Source organism: Spea bombifrons, chromosome 2, assembly GCF_027358695.1.
Source record: "Spea bombifrons isolate aSpeBom1 chromosome 2, aSpeBom1.2.pri, whole genome shotgun sequence".
Taxonomy (NCBI): domain Eukaryota; kingdom Metazoa; phylum Chordata; class Amphibia; order Anura; family Pelobatidae; genus Spea; species Spea bombifrons.
This window is the reverse complement of record NC_071088.1, coordinates 57,796,458-57,821,432: the sequence shown is the minus strand read 5'-3', so window position 1 is coordinate 57,821,432 and position 24,975 is coordinate 57,796,458. Positions and strand designations below refer to the sequence as shown.

General features: G+C 38.8%; 1 protein-coding gene across 3 annotated transcripts in view; it reads left to right on the top strand.

The window, feature by feature from the left end:
• Window positions 1-24,975, top strand: part of DCAF6 (DDB1 and CUL4 associated factor 6) — a 51,924-nt gene that overhangs the window by 9,880 nt on the left and 17,069 nt on the right. For 2 of the 3 annotated variants that reach the window (XM_053454332.1, XM_053454333.1), the window contains exons 4-12: window positions 2,717-2,809; window positions 3,912-4,097; window positions 11,351-11,464; window positions 12,229-12,364; window positions 15,399-15,613; window positions 16,647-16,740; window positions 17,250-17,369; window positions 17,565-17,762; window positions 23,385-23,441. In XM_053454332.1, coding sequence (XP_053310307.1) covers window positions 2,717-2,809; window positions 3,912-4,097; window positions 11,351-11,464; window positions 12,229-12,364; window positions 15,399-15,613; window positions 16,647-16,740; window positions 17,250-17,369; window positions 17,565-17,762; window positions 23,385-23,441 — 1,213 coding nt within the window. The remainder of the gene's footprint in view (window positions 1-2,716; window positions 2,810-3,911; window positions 4,098-11,350; window positions 11,465-12,228; window positions 12,365-15,398; window positions 15,614-16,646; window positions 16,741-17,249; window positions 17,370-17,564; window positions 17,763-23,384; window positions 23,442-24,975) is intronic. The other variant, XM_053454334.1, reaches the window with a different exon arrangement.

The following is a 24,975-nucleotide window of genomic DNA, read 5'->3' as shown; positions in this document are numbered from 1 at the left end:
AAAAAGGAAATTAGCGATTCATATTTTGAAAGGTATTATTAGGGTGTACCCCAATAAAGGGAGGCTAATTTAGAGAGAACATTGGTAGATCTTCTACTAAGCACCCCCCTTTTCAGAAGACTTATTGCTACAAAGATATGGTGAAAAATGGATGTTTGAAGTTGTCACTGGTATCATTTAGAGCAGGGGTCTCCAAACTTTTCAGGGCAAGGGCCATATTGCATATTTTTCAGATAAACGGAATATCATTATGGTACAGATCAACTGAGAAACATACATGAGAAACACTTTTTTTTAAAAAATATCCATTTAATATACAATTAATGGTATTGGAGTGACTTTGTATATTTAAGGTGTTAAATGTTATGTGTGCAGACCTTATCACACACCCACCCACATTGTGTCATCTCCCCCAACCACCATATTCATACCTCTCCATACCCAGCATTTTGTTCCCTTCATACCCTATACTAGCATGCCCTGATTCTGTCACAATTTACCCTGAACCGGTCAACAGAGTAGGTTTCCATTGGCAGGAAATAATTTAAAAAAATAAAAAAAAGTGAGGTATCCAAAGGTTTAATGTGAAAAACCAGGTTAGGTGTAACAGGTCTAACACGGTCCAACAGCAAGGGAAAAGGTCTGGTATACAATCAATCGAAATAGTAAGAACAACAGGTTTAGAGAGTAGAACCAGCTGATACGTGAGCAAAGTGTATAGGTAGGTCTGGGGTAAATCCCTCCTAAATTTGGGGCCTTTGTGACGTCCTCCCCAAATAAAATAAAAAAAAATGCGTCTTCATGGCAACCCTGCTTCTTGCTTCCGTTGGCAAGGATGTGACCCCACGGTAAGCCTGCTTCCTTCCATGTCTGCACAGATCTCTTTTATGGATGCAGGTGCAGCCACACACATTCGGTCAACAGAGTAGATGCCACTGGACAAGTTTGTTTTTGTATATAAGCTGGAATTATTTAATTAGTTCCTAGGATGTTTACATATATGTAATAGATTGTAAGCTTGCAAGAGCAGGATTCTTTTAAATTGTCAAATAGCCATTTAAATGAATGTAATGCAATAGTAGACATTTGCAAATTGACCAAAAAACATTCCTAATTTTCCAGTTAATTTTTGCCCCATACATTTTTGGGTAACAAATTTAGTTCCCTTCCCATTCAGTTTGGCTGACAATTTGGGGGCATTTTAAATTCTGGAACAAAATGTGTTGCCCACATTCACTCACACTGTCACTGACTTTCTCATTCAAGTTCACGCTCTGTCACGCTCTCTAAATGTTTCCCTACTCTGGTGATCACGTCCGTATCTTCTTTCTTTTATCTTCGGTTCTTGATCTGGTATCTTCTTTCTGCGTCCAAATCTCCATGGACATAACCTGACAATTTCCGCTAAAATGGCAACGCTGAGGTGACATCCTCTCCCGATTGGAGGATTGGGAGAGGACGTCACCACAAGTGCTGTCATATTACCCTCGGTTTGCGCTTTCGGTGATGTCCTCTTCCCCGATTGGAGGATCAGGTCTTTTGGCGGTAGTTACGCTGGGGTAAGTGTTATGTCCATGGGGATGAGGAGGAAAGTAGCAGATTAAGGTAGAAGATGAAGCAGAAGTGGCCAGCAGCGAAGGCAGGGAAACATTCAGGAAGCATTAGAGTATGTGTAAATGTGGGCCAAAGAAAATCATGAGCTTTTTGCTTTTTTTTTTTTCCTACATACAGATCGCCGAAATTCAGTAAATTTGCAATTCAAATGAATCTGAGTGCACATGTCTATGTGATAGTGTATATATGTAGAGAATGTATCCTGGATGGTTGGATGTGTACCATGTACATACAGCTGTTTGTATTTTGGTACACACATAAATGGTTTATAGTAAATACTGGTAGCAATGGACCTTTTTGTGCACAAGCCAGAACTCTACTTTGCTGACATACAAATGCACCAAACATCAAATATTTGCTCATCATTGTCCGTGTGTCATCTCTAGAACCTGATCATCGATATTCTGATTTTATATTGTGTGATTTGTAAAGGTGCATTTAAAATAAAAAAGTAACTTTTAATTTGTGCATTATAAACAAATGTGTTTGTACTTTTGCTTGAGAATTAGATACTTTCAAAGTAAAATTGACTGCAATCTATTCCTAAAACAATGAATTCACATTTATTTAAGGACTCTTCAAAACAGTAACAATCAATGTTTCTGGACAGGGAAGTTAACATGTTATCAGACACCATTACACATTTGCGAAATGCAAAACTAAAGTTCTGATTAAATAGCTGGAAAGGCAGCCCTGCTGCTCTAGATCCTGATATAACGGTGCATTGATTATGGGCCCAATCAAGGATCTTTAATTAAATAAATCTTAACATAAATATAAAAGCCTTTTGGGCAAACACAAAATTGTAAGAGAGATGATGTTGATCACATGGTGAATTATTCTTCACAGTAAACCACCCGTAAGTGGCAGTCAAAGGTGTTTAGGTGCCTTGTAACTCTCTGTGACACGTTGTTGCACTATTGTTTGTCATTTGCCGTTGACTTTTTTTCTCCGTTACTTACATTTCTCCCATAACTATACACCATTTTACTCTTGGCTTATATTCTTTAAAAAATTACAGATTGTTACCGGTTTCTGCAGCTCTGTTATAATAAGAAGAACTTCTTGTATTTCTTTATTATTGTTTTATCTTTTTGAACAGGTAAATTCAATTTCATGGAACAATACAGGGGAATATATTTTATCAGGATCAGATGATACGAGTTTGGTCATTAGTAATCCCTACAGTAAAAAAGTAAGTTAACTCTATTTCATACTTTGTACATTCTAAAGTGGTAGAGAACATTTATGTTATTTTCCTCCAAATATGCCCTGCATAACTTTGAGATTGATGTCTGTGCCAACTTCAGAACAAACTTGGCCAGTTGGTGTGTATTAGGATGTCACATGGTAGTATCTTGGGCTTTCCCATGTGGCTTGGTGAAAAAGAGGAGGATTCTCTCTCAAGTGAGCTATAGATCCCCCACTAGGCCATAAGAAAATCTGGGGCCAAATATGAATTACAATCCTTTTCTCTCTAGTCCCCAACCCATTTTACTTATTCCTGTAGATCTCTAGTGGTGACCTACATGGTTGGCTGCAGGCTCTGGAAAGACCCTCTGGGTGCCCCCATCTTGTTAGAAGCTGTATGTCTCTAAAAGGTGGTCGTTTGAAACTCTCCTATTAGCGATCAAACGGTGACCCTGACTTTTTTGCGTCACCGAATGCCTCTATATGCACTGGTTAAGCTATCAAGGATTGTCTCCCAAGTATTTTTTTAGCTGCCATAATTAAAAGGAATATAGCCTTTCATTATAGCGAATATGACCACTCTTAGGAGACCCCTGCATTTTCTTTGGGTGTTGCTGGATGCTTTAATGTCATTGATTGTGTTCTACGCTCGTTTAACCCCATGACGTGCCAGACATTAAACTGTCCCTTTTAATCAGAGTGTCAGGCTGGGTGATTTAAAATTGAGCCATTCAATTTTATACCACAAGAAAGTACGAATCATGGTGTTTGTGGTAAGATAACAGAATATATACAAATGGCCAATAGGCAGCTGCCTCCGTTGTTATGCAAAAGCTTGAACTGCATCGATTTCTGTGGTGCTAGTACTCTGCAGTCTTGTTTGTGAGTAAAAACATTGTAATAATCTAAGAGAAGAAAGACAAATCTAGACAGCGTTCTGCTTAGTTTGATAGTGGTTTGAATTAAGTAATATCTAGCCATTAGATAAAAAAAACATTCTTTTGAACCAACTAATAAAATGTTATAAAAGTTATTTTTAGAATATCGGTTAAAACAAGGAAGTATAAACAATCCACAGCTTCATAGTATTTGTTTTATTGACACAGGTTTTGACACGCATCCGTTCAAGTCACAGGGCAAACATTTTTAGTGCAAAATTTATGCCACTCACCAATGATAAGCAAATCATATCCTGCTCTGGAGATGGAGTCATATTTTACACAAATATCGAAAAAGACATGGAAACAAACCGACAAAACCAATTTACTTGCCACTATGGAACTGCTTATGAGGTATGTGACAATCCGAACTGCGTTTTGCACACATTTTATTTCTACAATATACTTTCTGGGTTTCAGCTGCAGCGTAATCATCACAGTGTGTTATGTTGAATAAAAGAGCTGTAAACTATATATTTTTAATGTCCCTTTAAAATGTAAATCATATGGTGAAAAGTAAGGTTTGTATAGAATTATAGAACTAATTCTTTTGCGTTAAGAAGGATGTTCTTAAAGAAATTGCAAAGTTTTTCAATGATAAATATTTTGCGGTGCTAGGTCAATATTTGTATATATATGTTACTGCCCCATTTTAAAGGTACTCCTAGTGTATATAGGTGGGAGCTCTCTGGATTTAATTTGAGGGTTTAAGGATGTTTTTGGGTACGAATATGTTTTAAAAGAAAATGTTTTTTGTAATTAGCGTTGCAAGTTTCATCAGTCAGTGTTTTTTCTGTCTTATTAACTGTTGTTGTTAAACAACATTCACAAAAAACCTGATTAGGTAAGTAAATCATTGATTACCTAAATTATTGGGTTGTTTGTATTTGTTAAGCCTTTACACTACTCAGTCTTTTATTTCTCTGACACCACTGACTTTGAATAGCTCTTTCTGTCTTAAGAACACAACAATAAAACTATAAGCTGTAGAATTTATCTATATGTGTTTTAAATACTAATACAAATGAAGCATTTTTAGTTTAAGAGAAGGAACAGTAGCATTGCTAATTATACCCAATCCTAATTCGGAGTATGGAGTATGTTTGGTATGTAGGCATTTTCCTGAAGTTGTGAGATATACTATCCATCTAACCTATAATTTGTTTTAAATTAGTTCTCTGCTGTTAGATAGTTTTGAAGATGTTGTTATAGTGTAATCGCAAGTATGTAAACCATCTCGACAGGCTCAGTCGAATTTATATAAAACTATAAATAAAGAATACACGAAGGGACTATTTCAAATACAGGAACTTTTGCATGATTGTCCTTAAGTTGAGAGTTACTGTGTTTTCAGTACACTAATAAATAAAGCTAAGTTTGTGGAAAAACACAGGATATGCATGATTATGTCCCTATCAAGCAGCTTTGTGCCAGTTGGTAACCCCTTAAGGTCCAGAACTATTTTACACCCACGGGACCTGAGCAATTTCAGTATTTTCGCTATGTGTTTCTTCGACCCTAAACTTGCAAACAACCACAACAAAAATATTTTTTTTCCCCTTTCGGTTTATGAGGGCCAGTCACTTACACGCTGCACTATTTTTATTTTTATAAATATATATATATTTTTTAAATGACTTTGGTTTGGGCAACAGAGCTTTTGAGTTCCAAAAGGAAACGAGAATGCACACATTGTAACACCGACTAATCTGAATCCGAGTGACAAATTAGCCCCAGAAAACGCAATAACCTAAAACCCTGGGGTGGGCAAACGAACGAACACAGCACAAATGGGAGAGACCATCGTAGTTACAGCCCCCACCCTGGAGTGCCACAATAACCCAACAGTAGAACCAAGTATTTGTGTATTTGGAATGTTTGTCATCTGCCAAAAGGATTAGCTTTTGAATTTATGTAATCTACTCTACCTTCTGCACCCCCGAAGAGGGCGTGTAATTGGCTGATGCCAGTGGGCTGTTACCAGCTACTTGGCTACATTCATTAGGTGAACCAGCAGGGGAGGGTTTGTATGAAGTGACGGATCATGGGAAAGATGCCACGAGTAGAACTCTGGAAACAACAACTGCAGAGTGTCCTCTATCAGGGACCCCATGGCTGTATGGGTCCCCTGCCTAAATGGGCGTATAAATGTATACTCCTACTAGATATGCAAAAAGGTGCACTACTTTATGTATTTTTTTAACTGCTTTCTTTTTATAGAATAGAGCAACATGGTCTTTGTGTGGTACACCCAATTATGTCTTTTAAATGAAAAAAATATTTTTACTCACTCTGCTCACCTTTCCTGCGCATCACACTTTCATCAGGTAGCAGGGCTCTACAGCCTTGCTTTCTTGATCCAACATTGAGATCAATGCACCAACTTATTTGTGTCTTCCCCTCTACATAGTGTCATGATGACACACTTGTATTAATGTCATTGTGTCCTGTGCGCATGATGTCATCATGTACCTTTTACAGTATTGTGATGCTTGTTTCAGTTAGTGGCATTTGGCTTAGCATTGTATGTTTGAATCTGTCAGTGTGGCAAAGAGTGGTCCTTGTGGGGTAATTGGACGCGTGAGTGTGGTTGTGTATTTTGAGTTTGGCTTAGTGATCAGTGTGAGTATGCATCTTAAAGGCAAAAGGTGGTTAAAATGAGTTTGCGTCAGGCCATTGTCTTATAACTGTCCCCTTTTTAGGACCCTCAAAATTGTAAAAGATATGGAATTTTTTGGCAATGCTATTTACACTACATAAATATATTGCTTTGCATATTAGTAAAATATTTATAATGCTGTTTAGGATGATGCAGGCATCCTTTAAAGGAATACAGTAATACAGTACAATTCAGCACCACTGCATAAAGTGACCACCTAGCAACATAAAAGAAATGAGAAGCTATGTAGACATCATACAGACCATTAGTTGATCTTTTCAACTAGACCAGTGAGAAGGAAGTGCATCGTGAAGCCCGATTTCCCCTCCCCACACACAAACACCGCAATCTGCTTCTGATTATGTGGCAGAAGGGCTTCTGCCACACTGAACCTTCACCCTAGGCCAAGTTAGCCTAACCTGGAATAAACTGCATACTTCTAACCTTTTGAAAGAAAAGAAAAAAACTTTGTGTCATATTAATAATTCTCCTTGACTTTTTATTATAATCACCATACCTTGGAATCTCCCTGGGTAGGCTACGCAGAGCTTCCCCTTCTTCTGGGGGAGAGGCTTTGTGTAAGATTGGGGTTAGTCACATGTGGAAGTGGGGCTAGTTGTCCACAGGGCTGGGCTAGCCATATTCAGGGCTATACCCGTGCAGCCAGTAGTGGGTGGGGAATAGGAGGGAAAGTGGGCATGGATCTTACCTAATGGGTATTATTTCATATGTATTTTCCATTGTACAAGCAATTAATTTTTTATAATGTGTAAAAATTCTTATGTCGTATTGCAGATCAATACATTGTTAACCGAAATGTATTGATTCATGAACAAACATTTACTGTGATAAATTGCGTAATTCAGTTGTTGTGACAGTCTTAGATTACCAAACAACATTTATTGTATTGCATGTTGTTACATTTTGAAGTAAACATTATTTCTTCTCTTTTAAATTGCTTTGAACCAATAATACCTCTGTGCTTCCCTTAAATCAAGTAGCAATTATAACATACTTTTTTTCATTTGCTGCTTGTCTTTACTTTTAGACATGGCAAGTCTTTTTTGTTTTTTTTTTATTTTCTGAACTCCTTCCAAATACCATTAGGGGAATTCAAGTCCTGAAACAAATATTTGTCTGCTCAGTTGTCAGCAGTCACTGTCATTTAACATTGTTTGGCAAAGACAAGTTGTCCTTGGGTTATTGCTTGCATATAATTAGTCCAGTAGAAATGTTCTGAATATAATAATTTCTTTTCATGAGTTTTTACTTATGGTAACAATTCTTATTTTTTGTGAGAAAATTGTTCATTTTTGTACCTTATAATCCTGTCAGCCACAATTTCAAAGTACCATATTCAGGATCTAGCAGTCCTTCGAGAAAAGCGTAAGAATATGACTTCAGGTCTCAACTAAATTTAACGTAGTGCCAACACGGTTTTACTTTACTTTACGTTTAACGGGTTTTCACATTGGTGCTTTTATTTGAATTATTAATTTATATATGCTTCTCATCTTCTGCAGAGCTGTAGAATGCTTAAATAGGATATAATACAAACATTGGGACTATATAAAAAAATTAAAAGGTGAGGAGGGAGAGGGCATGTCCGGCTGCCTACATGCCTACAAGGTCTCATCACTACTGTCTGACTTGACGTCACCCGAGCACAAGGTAGTCGAGCTGGAGTAGAAAGCAGCCCTACAACAACAAGCAAGCTTGAACACTCCTAAGACCACTGACAGTTACTTTCGCTATCTAGGAGACCTCAGGGGCCCTCTTGAGGACCAGCATAACAGGTCGAAGGCAGAATATTGGGATTTGCAGGCCCTCCCCCATTGCCCACTTGTGCCCAGAGCGGTCTCTTCACTCCTTTCCCACCCTTGGGATGCCTTTCTATTTGACCTCTAGAGCTGCATCGTTCATTTAGGTCACAAGTCCTACTGTTATATATTTATATAATTACTAGAGGAACTGGTTCAACAGTCTCTTACCCATGCTCTGAATGACAGCCTCAAGACCCTCCAGGGAAAACCTTTTCTTTATTGTGCCCCCCATGATTAGTATAAGTGGCACAGGATTTCTGCCGTTATCCTCTGCGTGATACACTCGTAATTTGCCAGGTGCCAGCCCCATAACACATATACACAACGCATAACCCCCACAACCCATAATTGAAGAGACGAATCCCATTCTCCGCTTTTATTGCTAACCCTTAACGTACCTAACCCCTTCCCTTGTCGGAGGGTTATTTCAGTGGGCGTTTAACTAATGCTGACTCTCCAGGGGATCTATTTGGACCCGGGACCAGCCCCTTCCTGTTTGGGGCTCTAGCAGACAGTTTGAAGAGCAGTGCCTTGCATGCCTTTACGCTCCATAACAGTTCCACATTGGCTGTGTCACATATCACCGTGCGCCCCTACCTCTGTTGTACCTTTGTGCTACCCGGTTCCCAGCCCCACACTTTACCCGCCTCTAAGGGATTGGGCCTGTTTTTGGTAGACGGGGTTGGGAGTCCGGGCACTGGGAGATCTGTTCCGGAGTCCTCATTTAACCTTAACGCCCAATTTTTGAATAGTGTTCTATGATATGCCTTCAGGTCCCAGAGTGGCATATAGGGGGTATAAGGCATATCATGGGGCAGAGTGGTTTATAGGGGGTTAAAATGCATTTCTGGAGGTGTGTGTGTGTGTATATATATATATATATATATATATATATATATATATATATATATATATATATATGTCAAACAGCAATCACACTCCTATCATGCCCAGGCAGCCAGTACATGCTGGAACCTGGGCATGATAGGAGTGTGATTACAGCCTCAGTTTGCCATGCTACCACCTCCTACCTTACACATCCATGCTATCACACACACACACAGAGTATTGTGTAGTATGCTCCTTCTCCGACACGCTGTCTCACCGCCACCAAATGCGGAAGTAGGAAACTGCACAAAATAACAAAATGAAGCAGGCTGTATCTAAAGGTCCACTAAGCGGGGTGTAAAGTGCAATAATAAATGGTAAAAGACACGGTACAAAATATAAAAAGTGGTAATAATGGTATGCTAGTGATATACCAGTATTAGAAGTAGTGAGAAAATAGACTACAAAATAATGGGCCAATATCCACTCACTTTTACAAGATTGTACGCAGGGCCGGCCGAAGACTTAACGGCGCCTGGGGCGAAGTTTAAAATGGCGGCGGAATTTTAAACTTCGCTGACGCCATTATTCCCCCCCCCCCGGTACTTACCTTTAAAGCATCTCCCATAATGCTCCTTCAGCTAAGGGGCTGGCTGAGGAGTATGGGAGATGTGGTCCTGCAGCAGCTGGAGGGCCGCAGTTTGAGCACCCCTGCTTTAAAGAGTCCTGCCGGTGAGTCTCCCTGCTCTGCCACGGTGCCGGTTTGTAATGCTGAGCGCCGGAAATTGACGCCACTTCCGGCGCTCATCATTACAAGCCGGCACCGAGACTGAACAGGGAGACTCGCCGCAGAGGAGAGAGAGAGGGGCGCCGAGCTGGTAAGCGAAAGCTACTCGGCGCCCCTCTGTCACGACCGGGGTACAGGTTCTGGATCCGCGCTGCGGAATCAGCGCCCTCTGGAGGAGAGAGGGCTGCCACCAGGCACAGGAGACACAGATCGTACACCACCAAGAATAATGTAAAGGTGGAACTCAGGAACAAAAATAAATAAATAATAATAACGGTATCCGAGGGGTCAGGCAAAAGAGTAGTCGGGGTCACAAGCAAAGGTCAGGGCAGGCAGCGAAACAACGGAGGTCAGGTTCAAGCAGGAGTCAAAGCCAGAAAGCTTAATCAGGATACAATCACTAGTGAAAGGCAAAAAGGCACTAACACAGGCAATGGTGTAGTGCCAAATGAGGGTTTAAATATCCCTCCAACAATATGGATCCTCCTACCCTCCTAAATAGGGGGAGGAGGAAAAGGAATAAATGTCGCTTTAAGAGCGACATGAATATTCATTAGATGAGCCGTTCGCGCACGACGTAGAGGCGCGCGCCCCGGAATTATCCCGCGAACTCGCCGGGGACGCGCGTCTCGCAGGAGAACGGACCCGGCGGCAGCTCACCGCGACGGCACGAGCAGGGAGCCGGCTGCGCAGGCTGCGTCTCGGCGTCCCTGCTGGCAGCCCGACGGAGGAGGTAACACCCTCTCTCTCTCCTCCACTTCAAAACAAAGAACCAAAAAAAACGCTTGGGGCGGCAAAGTGCCGCCCCTTCTAAAGTGCCGTCTGGGGCAATTGCCCCAGTCGGCTCCATTGTAGGGCCGGCCCTGATTGTACGGATAAGACTATACCATTCACGCCGGAGTTCCTTCTACTTATGACCTATCCGATTTCTTGGTAGAAAAAAATCACTAATATGCCACCTTTTTGACAGCAGCAAAAACACTGATCCCTTTACATTGCCCCTGCCCCTCCCTCATAGAGTGTATCCTTCGGGTGGAGCGCAAGCCTGAGCTGGAGGAGTTGGCCTTCTTGGTTAAGGGGGCAGCCGACAGGTACCGGAACACTTGGTTCCATTGGCTGGAATTCACAGCTGGGCCTCACATCCGATCTCTGCTACGTACTTGGGCTTTTACTGTAATCTATTGTAAGAGCAGCTCCTTGGATCTTCTGTTACTTTTCCTCTTAACTCCCCTCTTCTTTTCCCCAATTCCTCCATGTAGCTCTACATTTGATTGCTACCTCTAATAAACACAGTTTATAAAATGTGATTATTGCCACCTCATGCTTAGGATGTCCATTTAGGGAATCCATTCTTTGCCCCAAAGCAGAAATACAAAAAACATACTTAAATTGTCCACCTGGCTCCTACATTTGTTCATCCATGAAAGCAAATAATTCTGTAGAACATACATAAAAAATGTGTGTTTATTGCATGAAAACTAAATTAAAAAAGAAAACATTTTACTTACAGATTATGACGGTGCCTAATGATCCTTACACCTTCCTGTCTTGTGGTGAAGATGGCACTGTTAGATGGTTTGATACAAGAATGAAGACCAGCTGTACAAAAGAGGACTGCAAAGATGTAAGATTAATCTTCATGTTTTTTTTTTTTTCATCTGGATTAGGATTAATTTTGGAGGGCCCATCTACCTAGAAATATTGCTAGGAATCACTGTGCAAAGAGACTAAAACCGACTTTTTTGCTGACATGGTATTTAAAGGGACAGTCTAATTTCCCTTCTATAGATATATGCATATTCGAGTACTATAATAAGCATTCTTACAAAACGAGGGAGAAAATAATAAAACGCTTAACTGGCACAGATTTTGCAGCCATTCTACAAAACCTTCTTCCCCCTGCCACACAGATGATACATTGTTGCATTGTTTGAAAAAGACCACAGGCGTGCATGTGTACATGGGTCTAATATTAAAAATAACATTGAAGCATTCCAAATGATACATGATTCTAAATTATTATTATTATTTTTTTTTATGTCTTCACTTTTTAAGTATTAATCTAAATATTACTGAGTGTTTTCTGAGTTGGAGTATTTGCACACCCAAGCTCTTAAAAAAACAAAAAAAAAACCCCACACATCTCCCATTACCTGATTTATAGTCACTGGTGTAGATGCCCAAAAGGAAAGTCATGGTTTCAGAACCATGCATTTCCCTCCCCTAGATTCTTTCGTTATCTGTGTTTGCACGAGGAAGAGGTTGTATCATTTGCATGTTTCAACTCCATTAACTATCAAAGGAACCCTGTATGGAAACAAGTCAAAGTATTTTCTATATTATAATACAGGTAATTCCATTTTTCTTAATCTTTTTATATTGTCACAGGATATATTAATTAATTGCAGGCGTGCCGCTACTTCAATTGCAGTTTGCCCGCCAGCACCATATTACCTGGCCATTGGATGTTCCGACAGTTCAGTTAGAATATATGACCGACGAATGCTTGGAACTAGAGCAACAAGTAAGTAATCTAAGGCTGTTTACAGTTAAGAAAATACTGTTCTTTTTTTTTTTTTTCTTCTTACCTTGGTTCTCTTCTGAGAGGTATTCAGTATCCCCTTTCTCCACTGAAATCCTCAAAGTACCATTTGTGAATTCTCTATTTTCCATTGCAATTAATTTCCATACTGTACAGGCATACACCGCATTAACGTACGCACTATGGGTTCCTGAGCTTGTATGTAAAACAAAAATGTCCTTAAAGTGAACCACTACCTTTTTTCACTTATCAATGCATGTAGTACACTGCAATTGTCAGGTAAGTTCCACCACAAAATGCTCAATAGACGCTCGAAAGACGTTGTGGTGGCGTAATGCTGTTATATGCCTGTCCTTGCAAAAGGGGGCACTCGTAAACATGGGAATGGTTGTGCTTCAACTATGTAATTACTCACTAGTGTCCTTTAAAGCACGAAATGCCTGTAATGTATGGTCATTTCATACATTGGGGGAGTACAAGAAAATTCATAACACCATTTTCTTGAGATTCTGTATGTACAATATATACATCCCCTTTAGTGATATATAGTTCCTGAAAGTACTACTTAGATTGCATGCCATAGTTGTTTAGTTAATTATTATGGCCTGTTGTGTACATATCCTCAAATTAAGCCCTGATTTCTAGAGAGTTACAATGTAAATAAGTAACATTCTTAACATTTGTTAATTCATTGTAAATACAATGGGAGTTTTTGTGTCATATAGTTGGTAGTATGTACCGTAATTGTGGCCTTGTTAAACCTATTATTGATGAATATTGTTGTATCACTATACTCATAAACTCACATGAGCATGGAATTGAAGCAGTACCTATCAAGAGGCATTGCTCTTAGACAAGTTGGCATATCGCAGATATATTTTCATAATTATACAGTGAAAAAAGATTAAACTTAAGTCAATAGATTTATTCTAAGCAAAGAATAGCAAGCTATGCATAAAAAATACCCATGATGGGGAGAGGAATCACTTAAATTGTGATTATGCCAGTGTATAAAAAGTTTTGCAGCAACATTTGCTAAAAGGACAGTCGTATTAGAAAGTTGATCCAGGGAGTAATCTGATTGCCGCTATGGGATCAAGAAGTAATTTTTTTCCCTGTTGTGGCATAATTGGTAATTGCCCCAAGTAGGGGTTTTTTTGCCTTCTTTTTGATCAACTTTAGAACTAGGCATGTGTTAAAGGTTGAACTTGATGGACTGAAGTCTTTTTTCAACCTACTATACTATAACTAAATCAGCCAAACAAAAATCATGTGGCACATCCCATGTATGAAGATTTTTTGAACAAAACAAGTACTTAATTATGTTTTCATTGGCATCTTGGCTCAAACAAAGACTGTGGCCCTCAAGGACTTTAGTTGATTACCCTGTACTAGACAAATGTAAATTTAGGGGCGGATACTTTTGTTTTTATACTAAGTAACTTGATTTCATGTATTAACTTTTTTTGTTCTATTGGAAGATGTATGATTGCTAATGATGATGCATTTGTTTTGCTCTTTTACATGCATTCATACAACATGAAGCTTTTGGTGAGTTATTTGTTCTTGCATTGCTGTTCATGTTAAGAAATTGCAGATTGTATTACTCCAATTGTCCTAGATATAAAAAAATAACCTAATTATGTTATTAGTAATTCCTGGTATTTCTATTGGCTTTCATTTTAAGTTAATGTTCACAAGCTGTAAACAATGAATGCCAACAGGAGGCGTTTCAAGGAAACTCTTCTTCAGCTGGATATAGAAGTATATAGTGCACCTCGTATCTGCATATTTTGAGATATATCTGTTTTATCTCAATAGTTTGTTTCATTTATTGCATTGCTATTCTATTTTTATTTTTTTTTGTTAGTATTGTTTCTCATATTGTCTGTATTTCTGTATATTATATATTTATTTTATTAAACTTTTTTTTTAGTGTTGCATAAAATAGAATGTTCCATCCATCCCATTATGATATACTCACATTTTAGTTTGAGTGTACAAGCACTTTTATCAAGCTTGAAATAATAGATCCCAAGTCTCTCCAGCAGGTTGAGAGTTAAGAGATACTCCAGTCAGCAGGAAATAACTTAAAATCATTTTTATCAATAATGCATTTTACTTGCAAAAGGATGAAGGAACATATAAGTAATTTTATAATATAAATATTCATATTATACAATATTAAAGAATTACCGTATTTGCTCAATTATAAGACGACCCCCAAAAATGTGAATATTAATTTAGGGGGAAAAGCCTGAATATTATGCCTTTTAACCCCCTATATGCCACTCTGCCCCCCCCCCGACTTACCAGTGCTTCCCCAGACTTGTTCCTTGTACTTCAGACTCCCTGGTGTCTAGTTGGGGCAGCCGGTGGACGCCTGTGTGATGCCAGTTAGTTCTGCCGGGGCTTCTATGATGGAGCACCCAGAGGAAGTGCCGGCAGCAGCAGAGGTTACCAGGGAGGATCCAGGTTCCCTGCAGCGCTGCGGGGGATCTGGATCTTAGTCTTAAAGTCAGACCTTTATTTAAGGTCTGATTATAAGATTACCTCGACGAGCAAATACGGTAATTTATGTGTACTTATTGTGAAATCATTGAAGTAAATTTACAAAAACACTTGTTTGTATAGACTTGGGTAGCCAAAACGCAGCAGCTGTCTAGCTATTATATTACAACTCAAATGGTTTTTAACCCATTCTTTAATTATTCATATTTCAGATATTTGATTTAAGTGATTTGTAAGGTATATTAAAGTACAGCTATCATTTTGAGAGCTTTTTATTAACCATTAGAGCACTGTGGATACCTTTTCATAACATTGTGAATGTGGGCCTGAATGTGTTTTATTGGACATTTTCTGAGAAATCTTTGGAACTCTAATTTTGTTGGGAAGGGTGGAAGGGTAAATAGTTTATGTACTATTTTGTCATGCATGGAATAGCTTTGTCAATTATTTATTCTGGTGTGTAGGCAAGTGGTAGTTATTAATATTGGTAATTTTAACATTCCAGACAACTATTCAAATCGAGGGACAACAGGAATGTGTGTTCGGTTCGTCCCTTCACATCTGTCAAACAAGTCCTGCAGAGTAACCTCTTTATGCTACAGTGAAGATGGTCAAGAAGTCCTTGTGAGCTATTCATCAGACTATATCTATTTGTTTGATCCTAAAGACGACAAAGCAAAAGAGCTTAAATTTCCCTCAGTTGGTCAAAGAAGGGAAGAGGTAGGTAGCAACAAGCATTATATTTGAAAAAAAAAACAACACCAACTATACATACTGCATGGACATATTATTAAGAAGAACTTCACAAAGCCTGTCACTGTCTAGACAAATGGTAGTCAGTTCTCATCATTTTTAATGCAGCCTAAACCTTTTACAGAAGAAATGTATATTTTAGATTTATTTTTCTGTTAAGTTAGACTTTTCATTCCCACCCCCACTAACTATGTATTTTATTTAAGGGATAGCAATCCTGTAAGACTCTGGGTTTATTAATGATTCATTTATTAATGCGCAAAGCCAGTTTGAAACTATATGGAGTTGGCTCTTCGTATTGCATACCAAAGCTGGTGAATTGAAACGTTCATCTTTTTTCCTTGGTCGTAATTATTACATTTCATAATAAATGTAGTGACATTTTTACACTCCTTTTCAAATAATTTTGATGGCGAATGAGGTAGTAGATACAAATGCAATAATATAAAGGCAGCAATCCTACATGCTATATAGCTGGGTAGTTCAGCTAAGAGCTAAAGTTTAGTTGGAAGGTTAATAAGGAATAATGGTGTCTATTAAAAACTATCTTGGGTCATAAGTATAAATAAATTATATAGAATCTCTTGCAGAATTGTGTACAAATAAATCAATGATTATTTACTGTTTTGCTTTACTAGTATATCCAAGTGTGTAATGGAGCAATATGTTCCCATCTATTTATAGGCCTGTCATCACACAGGTCAAGAGAGTGAACGAGTTGAATATTTCAGCCCAGTAGAAGGATTTGTGGGAAGGGGGTTATGTATTTTGTAAAGGTGTGTGTGTGTGTGTATATGTATCCGTTCTGAAGAGCAGAACCAAACTAAATGAGATCAGGCTACAATTCTGTGGATATATGGTCCTTCACGTTTTACAATTTTAGAATGTGCATGGGAAATATGGTTTCATAAAACTACTAAGTCTTGATATTTTGATCTAGTATCCAGGAATTATTACTATAGTTAAAATATACAGTTTTATTTATTTTTTTCTCATTAAGGTGAGGCAACCTCCTGTTAAACGCCTACGACTACGTGGAGACTGGTCTGATACGGGGCCTAGGGCAAGACCTGAAAGTGAACGAGAAAGAGATGGTATAACTTTTAAAAAGTACCAAAAATTAATTTCAACATAGGTCCTTGCCATAAGATTTGTATATCACGCAATTAGAATGCAGCTATCTGAGTAGTTCTGTGATGTATTTTATGACCAGGGTCACCTTAAATATAAAGTATTTAGTTAAAATCTATTCTATTAAGGCCTCTATTTTTTTTGTTCTCTTACTGTTGACACTCTTTAGCACACTTTGTGTTTGCAAGTGGCTTTGTGCTGCCTCTCCATAAATCTTTACCTCTATGTTCCTCTATTACCTGTACACACAGTTCATAATAAATTAAAAAGCCAAACTTGGCATTTACTAATCCTATAACCTTGTGGAGTTCTACTACTTTACATAATTACAATTATGTAATCTAATGCTACTAATAGAAAGGTGAGGGTTCACCTTTAATTTTGGAACGTGGGCAGAGAGGATTATGACAAAGTGTTATTAAATAATGTATGTGCATGAATTCCACTAGTGACATAAGACTCATTTTTGCAGGAGATCAAAGCACCAATGCATCGCTAATGCAGAGAATGTCTGACATGCTCTCACGGTGGTTTGAAGAAGCCAGCGAGGTTGCACAAAGCAACAGAAGACGGACAAGGCCCCAGAATAGAGGTTCTCCTTTGCAATTTGTACATGTGCTGTTTTAATGTTTTGGACAGTGGAGCATTTACCTTCTTCTTTAAAGTTGCTTGTTACAATAAAAACTATAATTAATCAAGAGGAGAGAATTAGTAAAAATCCACTCTGCTAATCTTTTTATGAGCTACTAGATTTTTAATTTCTTATATTTTTGTTTCTCTAATACAGCAAGCTCACAGCCAAACACTCCCGCTGCTGCAGGTAATACAGAATCTCAAGCAACTGCAACCACATTAGCTGCCACTTCTGATCAGGGTTTACAGTCTACCATGTCAAATGAGACAGAAAGCCATTCTTCAGCTTCACAAGGTGGTGCAGAACAGTCACAGCCTGGAGGCTCTTCTGACATGTCCAGTTACTCTTCTGGTAGGATTACTTCATATTTTATTACTTTTTTTTAAGTTAAACATTTTGTTGTTTGTCAACAGAAAAACACCTTAGGAGACAAAAAGACCAATGAGGTACATGCAATTTAATTATGGTGACCCTGGTATTACTACACTCTTCCTGCTGTAGTCCACATGAGGGTTGTCTATATGGATTGTGAACCCTGTCCTAAGTGTGTTGATGTTCTTGGGTTTCCCTTATAGGTTGATGGCTATGGCAATTTCTATTGTGTATTATAAACCTTAAAAAAGAAAGATAGCAAATGAACCAAAACATACAAATTACTTCAGTACCCTGCATTGAATTGAAACTGCATCATTTGTTGTTAATTCTTCTGTGTGAAATTAGTAATACAGTCTAATACAGTCTAATTACTGGCTAATTAAACTTTAGTCCTAGTTTGTAATTACAATAGCTATTTATTGTTTGTAGTACAAAACACAATTGTTTGTATTGTTGATTAACTGACATGTTCTGTTCAGATACAACATATAGTAAAGCAATTGAATATTTTCCCATTGATTTCCCTTTCTTTCCTAAGATGGTAGCCCTAAATAGCACTCCTAACACTCCATATGTTGACTACGATCAGTAAGTCTTTTAACTCTGCAGTGCAGCACTCCAATTTTAACATTATTTTCATAGTATCACTTATCTATCTGTAGCGTTGCTACAGGTTTTTTTTTTATATAGGAGTTGAAAGTTAAAATCAATTAGGAATATCTTATTTTGTAACGGACTCCCTGCCAATAAAATTATACCTGGTCACTGGATCTCAGTACTAATTGATTGAGATCCCATTCATCTCAAGGGTAGTCCCCAGGGCTCAGGCTGTCTACAACCATTGGTGTATAACTAATATCTATCTGAGATTTAAACTTAAACAAATCCAAAAGTATTTTAAACCACCAAACTACTCAACATTGTATATACCGTATTTTTCGCTCTATAAGACGCACCTGCTGATAAGACGCACCTAGATTTTAGAGGAGAAAAAAAAGGAAAAAATATTTTGAGCTAAAAAATGGGCTAAAATATTTATTACAATAACTGAATAACTTAACATGAACAATAGCCAACAGCAGCATTAAGAACCATCATTACCAATCCACAGATTCCACACATACCAATCCACACATATACCAATCCACAGATTCCACACATACCAATCCACTCTCACTGTCACTCAGTCTTACTGAATGATTTCCTACCTTCTTTTCTACCTCTTTTCTTCTTACAGCAGTCTTCTTCTTACAGCAATCCTCCTCTTCGCTCCTCTTCTTCTGTCTTCTTCCGGGTCAGAGGGCACTGTGAGCGCGGCTTCAGTGCCGCCGGGGTTTGTTGTCAGATCCCGGCGGCACTGAAGCCGCGCCCACAGCAGCAGTTGCCGCGCGGATCGCAAGGGAGCAGTATCGGAGGTCTTTAACAGACCTCCGGCTCCCTTGAGTGATGTTAAGCCGGTTCAAGGGAACCGGCTTAAAATCACTCAAGGGAGCCGGAGGTCTGTTAAAGACCTCCGATACCGCTCTCTTGCAAGCCTGCTCCTCCAGCGGCGGACATTACTGTCCGTCTCTGGAGGGGTGCCGGGTGCCGGCAAGTTGGCACCCCCTGATGAGCGGCACCCGGTGCGCTTTTGGTGAGTATATGCCCCCCCTCCCTGCCTGCATCTTCGCTCCATAAGACGCGGCTGATTTTTCATCCTACTTTGGGAGGAAAAAAACTGCGTCTTATGGAGCGAAAAATACGGTAATTTCACAAACAAAACTTTTTACCCTTTTAGGAAGACACTGGTATAAGTGGTGGTTACAGTCTTCTAATCAGTTGGCCGGCTTTGTTTTCCTCATGAGAATAACATATGTCAAAATGTTATAAAAGCAGAGAATGCTTTTGTTGTGGGGAGTTGTGATTAAACATGCTTGAATCCAGATATGCATTATATTCTGGTATCTTGTTATTTTAACCCCTGTTTTAACCCTGTATCAGAACATGTACTGGTCAGTTTTAAACTGTTTTAAACTGTGTTTTTCACTTGCTTGGTCAGAAATGCTTTTGACTTGACAAAGGGAGGACTCCCGAAAGCTCGTCTATTATTTTAAATACTGTTAGTCCAATAAAAAAGGTATTACAAGATTCTGCAACATTCTGTTTTTCTGCATTGGTATAAAAGAGGGAAATGCTTTATTACGATTATTATATTCAAAAACAGAATGAGGCCGAACACATCTTCTGCAGGTCATTTAGCTGGGGTGTGGAATGTCGCAGACTCCCCCCATGCATTTTTAAAGCAAGACACACGAAACTGTAAAGGGACCATGCAGCTACAGCATGCATTAACGTTCATAAAATGGCTGGATTGTCCATAGTAAATTTGTAGGTAATTTGTAATACTTCAGCCAGGCAGGAAGCTTCAGCTACAGAAAAAGAGATACTGTGCAGTTAGGAGCTTGGATCTGTGTGCATGCATCATATATTTGTGTCCATGTAGCAACACAGAAACCTTTATCATATATGCAAATATTTATTTTTCTAATGTCTTTGTCTGATGGGTACCTTTTGGGGACATTGAGTTAGCTTTTATGCAGTTTAAACACATGACGCCCATTGGTGATAAATAAAAAATAATCAGATCTTAATTTATATTTACATATCGGTACTGTGTAAACTTTTTAGGTAGGTGTAAAAAATAGACATGTTGATGGGTTATTTTTATCATGCAAACATGGACAGAAGAAAAATATAAATCAGATCTATATTTGGTGTAACCACCCTTTCTGTACCTATTTGCCTGCTGTATTAAAAGCACAGTCAGACATTTTGTAGGTATATAGTTAGGTGATGATTGGTGACGATTAAACAATTTTACCAAACAAGTTCTAGTTATCAGCTATTTATTTTTATTGAAAATGTTCTGTAATATCCATCAATCCTACCAACCAAGAGGAGAGCCAGAGTCAATGTAAACATAATAATAAATTGCATCTAAACTTTTGGTTTATATGTACAAAGCTACCTGTACAACGTTCGTCCTAAGGTCATTTTGAGTGTTTACTGAATAGAGTCCATCGTATATGTCAGATTGGGGGCCGTCCGAGTCTGGATGTTTCAGTTCTTGATTTTCAAGAAGAGTCAGATGGGCGTAGAAGGTGGAGATCCTGATGTTAGGCCAGTGGGATCGGGTCTTGTCTTAGTAATTCCATCTTGTACCAGGTTGTGTGTTGGAATGTGTTTGGAATGGGTAATGAGTTAATGTATGGTAGCCAGGTGCGAAAGAAAGATGCAGTGGTAGTTTTTTTGTACATTGTGCTGTTAACCACAGAATGTGGAAGAGGTGGGATAATTTGGAATGGAAAAGTAAGAGGCGGCGGTGTGGTTTCTATCCGGTGGTGGAGTATAGTTATCAATTTAAAATGTAGGTTGAAACTCAATCATTAACTGAAACCCAAACAGCTATGTAGGAGGAATAAAACTGGACGAGGAACAGCGAAACTCATTAACAAGGTGAGCTTGCTGAAGACGGTATAATGCCAAAAGTTATACACAAGGTAGTTGTCCTGCATCATAGTTCATAGTTCATAAGGTTGAAAAAAGACCAAAGTCCATCAAGTTCAACCTATAAGTATAAGGTCTCTCCCAGACATAAATTTCAAGGCAGACAGGGGTTTCCAGAAGCACAATAAATGGGCAATGTTGAGGAGTGTAGACACAGTGGTTGGCCAAGGAAACCTGGTGGAAGACAGATCATGCTTACTTCGCTTTGCAATTGGAAGATGTCCAGCAAGGCCATCAGCTCAGCATTGTGTGGCCCTGCTTCTCATACTATATATTACCATATAAGTAGACTTCTCTGATTCCTGATCATAAGTGATGACCTTGGATTCCATCTTCCTCCATCACTGAGACAAATGAACACAAGTGGATAAATTATAAATAATGCAGAACTACACTAACTGGCCACTTTATTTGGTACACCTTGCTAGTTGGACCCACATTTTGTCTTCAGAACTGCCTTAATTCTTTGTGGCATACTTTCTACAAGGTGCTAGAAACATTCCTTAGAGATTTGGGTCCATATGGACATGATGGCACCACCAGATTTGTTGGCTGCACATATATGATGCTACTCTCCTGTTCCACCACATGCCAAATGTGCTCTCTTTGATTGAGATCTGGTGACTGTGGAGGCCATTGGAGTACAGTGAATTCATTGTCATGTTCAAGAAACCAGTTTGAGATGATGTGAGCTTTGTGACTTGGTGCATTATCCTGCTGGAAGTAGCCATCAGAAGATGGGTACACTGTGGTCATAAAGGGATGGACATGGTCAGCAAAAATACTCGGGTAGGCTGTCGCATTTAAACAATGCTCAATTGGTACTAAGGGGCCCAAAGTGTGCCAGAAAATGTCCCCCACACCATTACACCACCAGCAGCCTGAACCATTGATACAAGGCAGGATGGATCCATGCTTTTATGTTTACGCAAAAGTCTGCATACCTTGGTTGTAACGAGTGGTTATTTGAGTTACTGTTGCCTTTCTGTCATCTCGAACCAGTCTCCCCATACTCCTCTGACATCAACAAGGCTGTGTGTGAAAATCCAAGTAAATCAGCAGTTTCTGAAATACTGAGACACCAAAAACCATGCCACGTTTATTTAAATCCCCTTTCTTCCCCATTCTGATGCTCGGTTTGAACTTCAGCAAGTTGTCCTGACCACGTCTAGATGCCTAAATGCATTGAGTTGCTGCCATGTGATTGGCTGATTAGCTTTTTGTGTTAAGCAATTGAACAGGTATACCTAGTGGCCAGTGAGTGTATAAGCTCACAATTACACAATACACAAATTGCAGGGAAGCACTTTACATGTACTGGTATGAAATTCCAAAATGTTTTGTGCAACTCTTGCACAAGCAATACATGTTTTTTGATAGGACTCACCAGCATCTAAAGTAATGAGAAAATCCAGCACATTTGCATGAGGAGTGGCATTGTCCCTTCTTAATGTGCTCATTAAACCGCTTCAGATCAAATGTTTCGACTATCTCAGGCCCTTGTGAATTGACCTCTGTACCTCGCATAAGCACCAGTTCTATTTTTGCTTCCATTTTTCCATGTCGCTCTATCTGTCCAGTTGATTGTCGCTGGAGGTGTTTAAGTGCTAGCAGTCTTACATGATGAGATCTGTGGATTTACTCTACTTTGGTCGGTATGTTCAAAATTGAGCAGTGGAGATTTGAGTGCGTAGTGTGTGCTTGATGCAAATAATTGGTTACTGGGCACCAGAACAAGTGCTTCTCTGTACCTACCATGTATTTATGCAGAACTAGAAATGCATTTTGTCTATGAGTTTAGACATATATATTTTGTTTCTTTGGACTCCATAGTATTTTACATGCCGCAGCCACAGAAAACCTACATGACTATCCCCTCTGACAGTTTATTGTGGGTTAGCTTGTTGGTTAATTTCTGTTTCTTGATCCCTCCATCCTTGCATAATTATTTTTTCAGTTGGATTCAGAGTCAGGTTTTCCATTCAACTTCTTGTTTACTAAACTGACAACGTTGGTATTCTTTGACAAGCTGAAATCTGATTCTTCTTCCAGATTCTCCTTCTGTGATTAGCAAACACCTTGGATCCATGTCACTTGATGAACGTCAGGGTGCGTGACAGATAAATAAGCAGAATCATGTTGTGTGATTTACAATTTTGCTGTAGTCTGCTATGTAGTGTTTGAGTAGTGTTCCATAGAGAGTGACGTCCACCAGCAAAGCAGTCTTAACTTCAAATCTCCAGTTGCTATACTGGAAATGAAAACAATAATAACCAACATTTCTTGCCTGGCATAAGGTAAAAAATGTAATTTGTGCTCATTTCTTCTGATCCCAAAATTTTTAAATTGTCTGTTACAAATAAAGGAATATTTGTGAAGTTGCCTAAAATTTACAGCACTGTTATGTAGGCTGTTTTGCTAGATGTTTAATTTAATTAGACTTTTAAGGTAAAGGTACTGATGGTTACTGATAAACACATACTAATACACCAATGCATGGTGTGCAGACCAGCTTGAATTCTGTGCAGTGTGTAACACTGCAGCAAATCTGACTTCATATTTACGTTTAAGCAGTGTGCTTTTTGCTAGTGTTCCGTCTCCAGCAATCCTACTCCTAATCCACAGGCCTTTTAAATTTGGTTCTCAGTGGCAACCAGGAGACAACATTTTTCTGCTTTTGTTGCTTATAGTAAACCAATACAGCTTTTTTTGTACATGGGCAATACATCCTGAAGCATGGTTTTTTTTTTGGTGGGGGGGTACGTTTTTTTCCAACTTTTCATTTGAAAGTTATTGAATTATTTTATCATCTAACAGCTGGACCCTGGTTGCTATGGAGAACTGAATTTTGAAAACCCTTTATCTTATACTTTGTCAAGATGTAAAACTGGATTAAAGTTATATAGTGTGTAGCCTAACGATGTTTGTAAAACTAATGGGATACCAATACAAAGTAGAAAGTGAAAGAATGGCTGCTCATTCTATCACCAGTACATATTGCCATGGTGTTATGAAATTGGTAGAACCAATGTATGTCTAGGTATTTGGTGCAGTAAATGTTTGTACGGTTTTGTGAATTGTTTCTTCCTTTACAAAATGTATTTGTACTCCTTAATTGATTTTTGCTCATGCAATTCAACCGAATTGGCAGTGTCTACTTTAACCCATTACAGAGAAAGAGCTCCATGTTTAAGAAACAATAACATAATGCATGCTACTGAAAAACATGCCATATAGGTTTAATAAGGTTTTATTACATTCAACAAAATATTACTTATGGGCACTTTCGATAAGAGGTGGAATATTAGGACAGTAGTTCTCAACCCAATACTCAAGGCACAACAGCGGTTCAGGTTTATGAATTTCCCTAATGCAGTATTTAATAATTACCACATTAAGGAAATTCATAAACCTGAACCTGGAATTTTTTTTTATTTTTATTTCCTTTTATTTGCCACTCTGCCCCCCCAGAAATGCCTTATACCCCCCTATATGCCACTCTGCCTCCGATATGCCTCTTGACCCCCTATATGCCACTCTGCCTCCCAGATATGCCTTTATCCCCCCTATATGCCACTCTGCCCCCCAGAAATGCCTTATACCCCCCTATATGCCACTCTGCCTCCGATATGCCTCTTGACCC